This window comes from Eretmochelys imbricata, chromosome 5 (genome assembly GCF_965152235.1).
Source record: "Eretmochelys imbricata isolate rEreImb1 chromosome 5, rEreImb1.hap1, whole genome shotgun sequence".
In the NCBI taxonomy this organism is placed as follows: Eukaryota; Metazoa; Chordata; order Testudines; family Cheloniidae; genus Eretmochelys; species Eretmochelys imbricata.
In genome coordinates this window covers 90,784,838-90,797,465 of record NC_135576.1, presented here as the reverse complement: position 1 = coordinate 90,797,465, position 12,628 = coordinate 90,784,838, and the positions used below count along the sequence as shown (strand labels likewise).

Sequence of the window (12,628 nt, the reverse complement as noted above, 5' to 3'; positions counted from 1 at the left end):
TGTTAGTGTGCTTTAGATCACAGTCCCATAGTATGCATTACCCCACTGAGCAGACAAGCCTGCAGTCAGTTTGGACTATCCAGCAACTTCATAAAAATCAAAATTTGCTAATGAATAATTAGGAAGCAGATAATAGGACTTACTTTGTTTGAGTCCATTATTTGTTAAGAATAGTCCACTTAGCTCTAAGAGGAATTTTACACATTTCATAGCAAGGTTTCAGGGAAAGGATTATGACTTTTGAGTTGCCAGAAGTAGTTTAGAAAAAATCTGACCAAGAAGTTTATGTGGACAACACATTGCAAAGACCCATTATGTGTTACGTATCTGGTCTTACTCCAACTGATTCTCCACACAGATTCCACTCTGGATGACTACTAATTGCCTAGTTTTTTTAGGAGTGAACTATGATTGTCGGATAGCCCTACCCAAACTAGTATCTGACCTGGAAGCTTGTATCAAGGAATAGCGAATGATAAATGTGTGGCTCAAGCTCCATGTTGCTGTTCTACCTATCGCTGATACTGGGAAGTGAACTAAGCAGGCCACCAAGGCCATTTGAGCCCTAATAAGTCTAGAGGGATCTTCCATATCCAGATTGTAACAAGTCTTGATATAGACCAAGGCCCACTTAGCCCTGGTCTACACTACGAGTTTAGGTCGAATTTAGCCGCGTTAGATCGATTTAACCCTGCACCTATCCACACAACGAAGCCATTTTTGTTGATTTAAAAGGCTCTTAAAATCGATTTCTGTACTCCTCCCTGAAGGGATTAGCCCTGCAATCAACAACATTGCTGGGTCGAATTTCGGGTAGTGTGGATGCAGTTTGACGGTATTGGCCTCCGGGAGCTACCCCAGAGTGCTCCATTGTGACCGCTCTGGACAGCACTCTCAACTCAGATGCACTAGCCAGGTACACAGGAAAAGCACTGGGAATTCTGAAATTTAATTTCCTGTTTGGCCAGTGTGGCGAGCTCATCAGTAGAGGTGACCATGCAGTCCCAGAATCGCAAAAGAGCTCCAGCATGGACCGAATGGAAGGTACTGGATCTGATCACTGTATGGGGAGATGAATCTGTGCTATCAGAACTCCGTTCCAAAAGACAAAATGCCAATATATTTGAAGAAAAACAAAAAATCTCCAAGGGCATGATGGACAGAGGCTATAACAGGGACCCGCAGCAGTGCCGCATGAAAATTAAGGAGCTCAGGCAAGCCTACCAAAAACCAAAAAGAGACAAACGGCCGCTCCGGGTCAGAGCCCCAGACATGCCGGTTCTATGATGAGCTGCATGCGATTCTAGGGGGTGCCCCTACCACTACCCCACCACCTGTCCATGGACACCTGCAAGGGGGGGAAGTTTCACGCAACAGGGATGAGGATTTTGGGGACGAGGAAGATGATGACACAACAGGCAAGCGGAGAAACTGTTCTCCCGACAGCCAGGAACTGTTCATCACACTGGAGCCAATACCCTCCCAAGGCAGGCTCCCGGACCATGAAGCCAGAGAAGGCACCTCTGGTGAGTGTACCTCTGTAAATATAATACATGGTTTAAAAGCAAGTGTGTTTAATGAGTAATTTGCCCTGAAGACTTGGGCTGCATTCACGGCCAGTACAGCCACTGGAAAAGAAGGCCAATGGCATTTTGGGATGTATATGTAGGGGCACTGCCAGCAGACCGAGGGATGTGATCGTTCCCCTCTATTCGACATTGGTGAGCCCTCATCTGGAGTACTGTGTCCAGTTTTGGACTCCACACTACAAGAAGGATGTGAAAAAATTGGAAAGAGTCCAGTGGAGGGCAACAAAAATGATTAGGGGACTGGAACACATGACTTATGAGGAGAGGCTGAGGGAACTGGGATTGTTTAGTCTGCGGAATGAGGGGGGGATTTGATAGCTGCTTTCAACTACCCAAAAGGGTAGTTGGAAAGGGTTCCAAAGAGGATGGATCTAGACTGTTCTCAGTGGTAGCTGATGACAGAACAAGGAGTAATGGTCTCAAGTTGCAGTGGGGGAGGTTTAGGTTGGATATTAGGAAAAACTTTTTCACTAGGAGGGTGGTGAAACACTGGAATGCGTTACCTAGGGAAGTGGTGGAATCTCCTTCCTTAGATATTTTTAAGGTCAGGCTTGACAAAGCCCTGGCTGGGATGATTTAGTTGGGGATTGGTCCTGCTTTGAGCAGGGGGTTGGACTGGATGACCTCCTGAGGTCCCTTCCAACCCTGATATTCTATAATTCTATGAAAAGCCTGTTAATGTGTCTGGGGATGGAGCAGAAATCCTCCAGGGACATTATTAAGGGTGGCCATTCCTGCTGGGCTGTTTGCCTGTGGCTGAAAAGAAATCATCCCCACTTTTAGCCATGTGGTGGGAGGAGAGGAGGGCACGTTCATGCTGAGCTGTTCGCATTTGGCTGGCAGGGATCGTCCCTGATACTAGTCATGCGGTGGGAGGAGGGGTGAAGCGATCATCCCAGAGACTTGGATTGGGGGTGGGGGCAGGGTTTAGTTGGGTCTGTGCTGCACATTAACCCAAAAACAGCAGCCCCTCCTTTTAAATGGCCAACCCAACGGGTGCTTGGTATGGGAAAGGAGGGTGCTGCTGTTTGAAACCATTCCCACGTGTTATGAAGGCTGAAGAAGCCAAAAGACTGCGGCTTACCATGGCTGCCTGCAAGCCGATTTCTGTTGCCTGGCCCTGCGTTTGATCTCTCACATCAAACTGGCAGGCCATCAATGTAAGAGGCAAAATGGACCTTGTACCGAAAGCACATGTGCTATGTAATGTTAACAGCTTGGCTCACCATGAAAGAGTATATCCATTGTTTTCTAAAATGTGTCTTTTTAAATATTACTCTCCCTTTTTTCCTCCCGCAGCTGCAAATGTTTCAACGCTTCCCCTATTATCTCCATCCCAGAGGCTAGCGCAGATAAGGTGAAAAAAAACGCACTCGCAATGAAATGTTCTCTGAGCTCCTGCAGTCCTCCCACACTGAAAGAACTCAGCAGAATGTGTGGAGGCAAACAATGGCAGAGTCCAGGAAAACAGAAAATGAACGTGAGGACAGGAGGGACAGGTAAGATGAGAGGTTGCAGGAGCAAGAGGAAAGGTGGCAGCAGTGTGATGAGAGGAGGCAGGATGCAATGCTGAGGCTACTGGGGGGGGATGAAACTGATATGCTGTGGGGCCTGGTGGAGCTGCAGAAAAGACAGCAGGAGCACAGACCACCGCTGCAGCCTGTGTAACCGCCCACCCTCCTCCCCAAGTTCCAAAGCCTCCTCACCCAGATGACCAAGAACACGGGGGCGGCACACTCCGGGCACCCAACCACACCACCCCAGAGGACTGCCCAAGCAACAGAAGACTGGCATTCAATAAGTTTTGAAGTACAGTGTGGCCTTGTCTTTCCCTCCTCCCCTCATCAACCACCCCACCTGGTGCTTCCTTCCTCCCCAACACCCTCCCGGGCTACCTTGGCAGTTATCCCCCTATTTGTTTGATGAATAAAGAATGCATGATTTTGAAACAACAGTGACTTTATTGCCTCTGCAAGCGGTGATTGAAGGGTGCTTGGCTTACAGGGAAGTAGAGTGAACCAAGGGGGCAGGTTTTCATCAAGGAGAAACAAACACAACTGTCATACCGTAGCCTGGTCAACCATGAAACTGGTTTTCAAAGCTTCTCTGATGCATAGCACGCCCTGCTGTGCTCTTCTAATCGCCCTGGTGTCTGACTGCATGTAAGCAGTGGCCAGGCGATTTGCCTCAACCTCCCACCCCACCAAAAACGTCTCCCCCTTACTCTCACAGATATTGCAAAGCACACATCAAGCAGCAACAACAATGGGAATATTGGTTTTGCTGAGGTCTAACCGAGTCAGTAAACTGCACCAGCGTGCTTTTCAACATCCAAATGCACATTCTACCACCATTCTCCACTTGCTCAGCCTGTAGTTGAACAGCTCCTTACGACTGTCTAGGGTGCCTGTGTATGGCTTCATAAGCCATGGCATTAAGGGGTAGGCTGGGTCCCCAAGGATAACTATAGGCATTTCAACATCCCCAACAGTTATTTTCTGGTCTGGGAAGTAAGTCCCTTCCTGAAGCTGTTCAAACAGACCAGAGTTCCTTAAGATGCGAGCGTCATGTACCTTTCCCGGCAATCCCACACTGATGTCGATGAAACGTCCCTTGTGATCCACCAGTGCTTGCAGCACCATTGAAAAGTACCCCGTAATGGCTGCCAAGGTGGTCCGGTCCCAAAGACAGGAATATGCGTTCCGTCTATCACCCCACCACAGTTAGGGAATCCCATTGCAGCAAAGCCATCCACTATGACCTGCACATTTCCCAGAGTCACTACCTTGATAGCAGCAGCTCAGTGACTGCATTGGCTACTTGGATCACAGCAGCTTCCACAGTAGATTTGCCCATTCCCAATTGATTCCCGACTGATCAGTAGCTCTCTGGCGCTGCAAGCTTCCAGAAGGCTATCACCACTCGCTTGTGAGGGCTGCTCTCATCTTGGTATTCTTGCGCTTCAGGGCAGGGGAAAGCAAGTCACAAAGTTCCATGAAAGTGTCCTCATGCATGCGAAAGTTTCGCAGCCACTGGGAATTATCCCAGACCTGCAACATTATGCGGTCCCACCAGTCTGTGCTTGTTTCCCGGGCCCAGAATCAGTGTTCCACAGCATAAATCTGCCCCATTGCCACCAGTATGTCCAAATTGTCGTACTTTGAGAGAAGTCTGCGTCCTTGTCCTCATCACTCTAGTCACCACGCTGCCATCGCTTCCCTCGCCTGCTTTTGCAGGTTCTGGTTCTGCACATACTGCAGGATAATGCGCGAGGTGTTCACAATACTCATAAATGCCGTGGTGATCTGAGCGGGCTCCAGGTGTCTATGGCGTCTGCAGGAGAGCAGAGTTGCAGCGGAAGTGGTGGCTGACGACTGATGCCACGAGAATAGATATTTATAGAGAATGACGAGAGGACCTGCGAGGTGGATTCATGAGAGCAGGAGAGCAGAGCTGAGGCGGAAGTTAGCACCACACACATTTCCTGAGGAAGAACACCTGTATCCGGGAGCCCATGACAGACAACATGGACAAATTCGCTATTGAGACAATAGCAACAGAGCAGAGTTGCAGCGGAAGCGGTGGATGACGACGGTTAGCAGTCCTACTGCACCGTCTGCTGAAAGCTACGTGGCTTCCGCACGGAAAAAAGGCAGGAAACAATTGTCTGCCGTTGCTTTCACGGAGGGAGGGGCGACTGACGACATGTACCCAGAACCATCTGCGACAATGTTTTTGCCCCATCAGGCATTGGGAGCTTAACACAGAATTCCAATGGGTGGTGGAGACTGCGGGAACTGTGGAATAGCTAGCCACAGTGCACCACTCCTTAAGTCAATGCTAGCCATGGTAGTGAGGACGCACTCCGCCGACTTAATGCGCTTAGTGTGGACATACGCAATCGACTGTATAAAATCGATTCTAAAAAACAACTTCTATAATATTAACTTAATTTCACAGCATACACGTGCCCTTAGTCTCTGGGATGATATGGGTTGTTTCAAAATTTTCAGCCAACACCATAAAGAAAGTGTGTACCGGCATGGCCTGGTTCTATCTAATGTGAAGTTTCATTTCACCTGGCGTAGAACATGGGTTAGGAAAGAAAACCAGGAGGTGAATCGACAGATTGACAAGGAAGTTGGAAGCTGCCTTGCATAGAAAACTTAGGGTGAGACCCGAGGGAGTCCTTGCCCTTGTGAAAGACCATATATGGGGGGCCTGGCCTTGAGGACCTGAATCCCTCCTATCCGAAAAACAAAACGCTACCAGAAAGACAGTTTTCACCGATAATTAGAGCAGGTAGCTGTAGGTGAAGAGGGAGACTCCATCAATATAATCAATAGTGAAACAGGGTCTCAAGAAGCAGAGGTTTTTCCTGACTGGTGAGTGTAAAGTCTAGAACCCAGGCCTGCAAAGCTCCCAGGCTGCTGACATCTTCATGTTGCCACCCAGCAGCAGCTGTCACAAGCTTGAACTCCACTTGCCCATGCCCTACTGTGGACACAGACCATGGGAAGCAATCTGACAGGCTGCAGCCTCGTGTCTCCTGACTGGCTCCCTTGCCTATATAAACTCAAGAGGTATTTCAGGACATGTGCAGGCACCAGCCCAGATCTCCTGGAACTGACACAACCATTCCAGCTCCTTGCTCCTGAACTCCTGGCTTTGACCCCAGCTTGACTTGGACTTCATCTCCTGACCCAGCCCCTGAAACCTGACTCGAACTCTGAACCTTGGTATTGACCCTGGCCTGGAACCTATGGACTCCTCTGCTACTCCCAGCCTCAGGGTTTACCCAGCTCTGACCCTTGGTCCTGACTGCCCCACTGTGGGATGTGAAAAGACAACGTGGTCTTCTAAATAGGGAGGATTTGCAGAGATCACTGCCAGCTAAACCCTTATCAGGCTTAGAGACAGACCCAAATATTTCAGGGAAAGTAAACTGTCTAGTATCACTGCAATTGGAGCTGCCACTGGAGAAAGGTGTTGCTGAATTGCCTAAATAGAAACATTTCTTTCATTTGGCTTTTTATATCGGCCTGGTTAAAGGTTTTCCACCCTGAAGCAAGATGTCTTAAACAGTAGTAGATCAGCTTCTTTCTGAAGACATTATCCAGGCAGCATTCAAGCTATCCAGTGCAAGGATGTCTAGTTTGGGTACAGGCTCTGGCCTTGTTCTGAGAGTCCAGGTTGGGCAGAACCAGCAAGTTAAGGAGTTTCTCTAGGTCTGAGTACCAAAATTGCCTAGCTCATGCTATCCTGACTCCCCCACCGTGGACAGTACCAGATGCTTCAGAAAGTGTAACAGAGGTGTGGTATCCATCCTAACCTCCATTAGAGATTGGGCTCAAGCCTTCAAGCAGGAGGTTTAATATTCCTTCCAAAAATGTTGATAGGAAAATACAAGAGGGTTTAGACATTTCTATGGATAACAAGAATATCGAGCATTCTTGCTAAATTCTTGGCCTAAACAACTTCTTGTGACAATGAGTCCCTCATTTTAATTATGGGCTCTGTGAAAAAGTACTATCCTGCAATGATTGCAACTACTGAGTGGGCACCTGAACTTTTCTTGGTGGGTTATAAATCAAAATGGAGCCTTCTGTTTCTGCCTAGCTGCACAGCTGATTCAGAAAAACACTATTTAACTTTCAATTTGATTATCCAGAGAAACGAAGAATAGCTTCACACTTAGTTGGACTCTCGGACCTAAACAGGGCTTCAAGCTCTTCCCATTGATCTTTACATTCCGCTTTGATCCATGTCACAAGCAGGCTCTTTTGGTGTTCTGGTCTTTTGAGTAACAGACTATGCCTGACATTCAGTACAAGACTGCCAACTAAGTCTCAAGCATCCTCCACTAGAAAGAGTTTGATGGGTTCTTTGTGCTCCTCCAGGTTCAGGAAGTGAAGGCAAGACAGATGGAACATCTATCTAGGTCTGATCTTTCACTCAAGTACCAAAGGCATTGAACACAGCTGTCTGTGACCAACACAGTGGCATCACAAGAACCACAGCACCTGAAGTCTGCCTTAATAATGCCACAGAGGTTTGCAGACCCAACTACTGGTACAGAGGCACAGGAAGGCTGAAAAACACAAAGAGCTGAAAAACTAGCTCTGGATGGCCACATTGACACTGGTGAAAAAAACAACTTTTAAAAAAACTAAACTAACCAGGAAAATGCCCAAAAGGGCAAAAAAAAGAAAGACTGATGAAGGAAGTGTTCTAAGGCCACTGATCCTTTGGTGGATGGAAGAAAAGAACAGTAGTGGGGACCATGCTCTTTTTTATGTCAACATGTAGTTTGGAAGAGTGTACGCCCAGCCCCAACAGACACTACTGGCTAGAAATTTCAGATATCACATGGGAAGTATGAACATTTCCAAAGTGGGGATGTAAATAAACAATTTTGAAAAGAGAACTTGAGTTTTTTTCCACTTAAACCTACAGCTCATTCTGGTCTCCTACATGGATTTACTGATTACATTCAGTAACATGACATTTTCCCCTCACACATAAATCCCCAAAATCCAGGAGACAAAGTTGTTTGACAATGTTTGCACTTATTTTCATTTACTAAAACATGCAAAAACTTTCAAGGAGGATCTTAATGGCTCCCAGTTTTCATCCTCTTGGCACAATGTAGAACAACTCAGCTTTTCTTTTCCAGCACCTTATGATAATAGCCTTACCACAATTTTAGTAGGAGCCTGGAATAGCATTCTTATACTTCAGTTTTACTCAAAAAATAATTGTAATGACATCACCACATGAAATATTATGAGTTTCATTTGTAAGAAAGAGATGAATAATCTAGTGATCCCAGGGGGGAAAGGTATCCTGTTCTGGATAGTCCAGTAGGTCTCCCTACATGCTAGTTTTCCATCCCTTTTGAAAAGAAGTCTTACCATAATTAAACTGACTGTTCGACTTTTCACAGTTGATGATGTTAAACCGGTAACCAATGCCTGGCCGCATTCCACTGACTTCAAAATAAAACCATTGATGATAGTGATTGCTGTTTATATCTGAGTTCAGAATGAGATCATACTCGTTTCTGAAGATTAACAAAGAGAAATAAGTCTTCTTAAAATAAGAAATTTGCAGTATATATGCAAAAATAAGAAAATGAAAGAGCTCTTACTTTCTAATTTGAATAACTTTGCGCAGATTTCCAGACTCAAATTTGGAGTTGAACTTCAAAAACTCCCCCTCTTCTGGCACTGAATAACTTTAAAAAGAAAGAAAGAAAGAAAAAAAAAAAAAGACCATTGTAAGTAAAATGGATCTTTGGAACTCATTTGTTAATTCAGATTTTTGATTGGAAATCTATATAGAATAAATACATTCAGGATTACAGCAAGAAAGGGACAGTATTGTCCTTATTAAGACGACAGGCTTTACCACAGACTTCACATCTACTGTACTTTATCTTAAGCCAGAATAGTTTCCTTAAAGAAAGCAAAATTGACAATCAAATTGAAGATTGTTTTACAACAAATATAGCCTACCTGGGATTATCAAGGTCATACATGATTCTGTCTATAATATCATTCTGATGGATCAGTCTTTCAATATCTTGGGATATTTTTGTCCTGTAGTAAGAAGAGAATCCTCACTTAAAATACATTTTACAACAGTAACTAGAAATGGTACGTAATTTGTGTGTCAACAAAGCTATAACACAAACATGCAGGGCCTGATTTTCAGTGAAGCCTCCATGTCATCCCCATGTGTGCACTTGTGGTGTGCAAGCACCTGCATTACACAGATGACCAATTCTAACACTTGCTTGTGCAGGGGTTGAATCTTCATGTACAAAACCCATTGGGGTTTAACTTTTATGAAATAATTTGTTATTATAATTATAGCAGAAGCTCAGTATGTGATCTATATTTGGTATTAGTGCTTAAAACTAGGTAACCTTTGAAAATGATTCCGTTATAAGAGTAATTTATACAAGTCCTTCTGTAACTAAAATAAGGGATTTTAGGAGCTAGGCCAGTGTTTCTCAAATGTGGCCATTGTGGCCACGTGAGGCTTTTTGTGCAGCCACGACAGCCTCCTTGCTAGTGATTGGGGGATGGAGGAGGAGGAGAGAGAAGCATCGGCCCCACCCACTCCCTCCTTGTTGCTTCTTGATGCGCCACCCTGCACCGCCGCTGGAGAGAGGTGGGGCACAACGCTGCACGCTGACCCACCTTCTGGGGAGGGGGTTTGGGTGGCAGGCTCCAGCAGCGGGACTTCGGGAGCCTGGCCATGACCCCAGGCTCTGACTGCAGGACAGCGAATACTGACACACACTCACAACCGGCTACGGCCACGCAGCCCTGGCCTCCAGCTGTGGGGCTTCAGCCTCCAAGACCTGCTTCCAGCTATGTGGCAGGTGCTGGCCCCCAGCTCCAGTCCTGAGCTCAGGCCGTGAAGTGGTCAGCGCTGGCCCCAGGCACCAATGACCTCTAGCCCTAGCTGCATGGCAGCAGGCTCCAACCACGGGACTTTGGTGCTTAACCTCTGGCCACGGGTGCTGATCCCCAGCTCTGGCCATGGAGCTTCAGTTGGCCTCTGGCCTGCAGTTCCAGCTGTGCGGTGGCCCCAGGCTCCAGCTAAACGGACCTGGTCCTAGGTGCATGGCAGCAGGCGCCAACCCACAGCTCTGTTCCCGGGCTCCAGCCATATGGTGGTGGGAGCTAGCCCCAGGTGCTGATTCATGGCACCGACCCCTAGCTTCAGCCACGCAGCAGCAAGAACTGGCTCCTGGCTCAAGCCACGCAGCCCTGGGCTCTGGCACCCAGCTCCGGCCATGTGGCGGCAGGTACTGATCCTGGGCACAGACCCACAACTCCAGTTGTGTGGCAGCGGGCTCCGATCCCTGGCTTCGGCCACGCAGTTCCTGTCCCCAGCTCCGGGCTCTGGCAGTGGGCACTGAGCCCTGGCTGCATGGCAGCCAACACCAGGCTCTGGCTCTGACCACGTGACAGTGGGACTCACCACCCATCCTCATCACCCCTGGCCCCGCTGCCTCCCACTGCTCCACATCCATCCCCCATATTGCCCCGGGCCCTCGCTGCCTTCCCCAACCCCGAATCCATCCCACTATCGCCTCTGGCCCTTGCTGCCTCCCCTTTTGCCACCATCCCCTCCTTCAGGGAGAAAAAAGTGATATTAACAAACATGCAAGTATCACCTTTCACAGCAGACTTACTAGCTATCTGTGAAAAGTGGTACTTGTATGTTTATTAATATCACTTCTCTCTTTTCATAGCCACCCAGGTAGCTACTAAGTGTGCTGTGATATTTACAAATATCACTCCCAAACTGGAAGGCAGCATTATTGAGTCTGCCAAAAAACCCAGCAAATATACATTACAATGATGTGGATGTGTATCTGGACACATTTAGTTGTTTTTCCTGAAGTTAATTAAGTATTTCAGGAAAAAGTGTCAGTACAACCATCAGTGAGAGTTGGTGGCTGCAGTCTGAGTCCATCAAAAAATTTGTTGAGAACCCCTGGGCTAGGCTGTGGAGTGAGTGGGTTAGGACATTACTCTTTCACCTCTGGTGATCTAGGTTCATCTACTGACTGGGTCACAAATGGAGAATGAGTTTGGTGGTCTCAGACAAATGCTTGGTGGACATTTTATCTATATTACAAATCACTGCATAATTGGCAGTATCTGTTCAAAGGAGGCGCTGGACTGGAAAAGCTAGAGTGTATATTAGCTGAGCTGTGTGGGAAAACTTGCACACCAGCTGCGATAAAATAGAAGGAAGCCAATTAACACTGGTGGGTGTTGTAGTGCAGTCTGAAAGTGGGCTCAGGCTGGCAATTATCTGCACTTAAAGTAAATGTTGCTGGGGAGAAGATACGCCATTTCTTGTTAACCTAAGACAGTCTAACCACAAGAGTAACCAATCTTAAAAGAAATCACAAGCCCAACAAGTTACCCATGTAGCAGGAAAGACCGTCTAGGAGATAGGCCACCGGGACCTAGCTTCAATTCCTGGCTCAGCCACAGGACTTCCTACATGACCTGAGCAAGTCACTTTATCTACCCTATGCCTCACTTCCCTATCTGTAAAATAGGGAAATATTATCCCTATCTCAGCAGGGTGTTGTCAGAATAAAATCCATTAATGATGTGAGGTATTCAGATACCTCAGTGACAAGAGACATATAAATTAAAATGATAATGGAAATGGAAATGAACTGGGAAAAACTGCAGAAAAAAATAAAGGTAAAAGATACTGGACATTTTTAACCAGCTAATAGCTGTGGGGCTGGAAAAAAAGATAGCTGAAGATATTTATGTTTAAAAACAAAGAGAAAACTGGAAAAGCAAAAGAGATTACTTACCTGCAATTCTTCTTCTCTAACAGCAGCAATTATAATAGATTCACACTCTTGGATTTTGGTCTCAGGCACAAGAAGCTATCTAGCCATATTTAGAAGCTATCTAGCAAAAGAATTTAGAACTTTGGGATAGTCATGAGACTGGTGACTCATGGATCTTGAGTGATCATCCCAGCTTCCAAAATACCTGATCCTTAAAAAGCCCTAAAATGTACGGTAAGAACATAACCCTCAAATCTCAGGGTGTAAAAGAGCGGGTGTATATCTAGTAAACATTAACTTTAGCAAACTTGAATTACATTCTTCTCTGAAGGGGAGTTATAAGAGGATCCATGATTCAGTTAAAAAGCTCAAAATAGTTTCCTCAACAAAAGTCATTTGGTCAATCCCTAGACAGATCTGCTTCACAATTCTTTCCCAAGTCAAAAAACAAAACAAAGCAAAAAAACAGTGCATGAAAACCATGATAATGGATTACTTACCCCTTCTTCCTAGAGAAACTAACAGTGTCTTTGCATCCCCACCTCCCACCAAAATCAGAGACTCTCCTTGTTCTGAGGAAAGGGAGCTATTTATATACCCAGCCCCAGTGAAAGCAGAACTTGTTAAAACCCTTGGAGAACAGCCCCAGCTGCCCTTCTCTCTTAGGGCTTGTCTACACTATGCAACTTTGAGGGAC

At 46.3% G+C, this 12,628-nt stretch overlaps 1 protein-coding gene across 8 annotated transcripts in view; it reads right to left on the bottom strand.

The window, feature by feature from the left end:
- AGTPBP1 (ATP/GTP binding carboxypeptidase 1) overlaps positions 1–12,628 on the bottom strand; it is a 146,124-nt gene that overhangs the window by 62,025 nt on the left and 71,471 nt on the right. For all 8 annotated transcript variants that reach the window (XR_013346189.1, XM_077817516.1, XM_077817515.1 and 5 more), the window contains 3 exons: positions 9,107–9,190; positions 8,740–8,826; positions 8,504–8,652 (listed from right to left, as the gene is read on the bottom strand). Coding sequence is in view for 7 of the 8 variants with exons in the window: in XM_077817516.1 (XP_077673642.1) it covers positions 8,504–8,652; positions 8,740–8,826; positions 9,107–9,190 (320 nt within the window). In the remaining variant the exon portion in view is untranslated. The remainder of the gene's footprint in view (positions 1–8,503; positions 8,653–8,739; positions 8,827–9,106; positions 9,191–12,628) is intronic.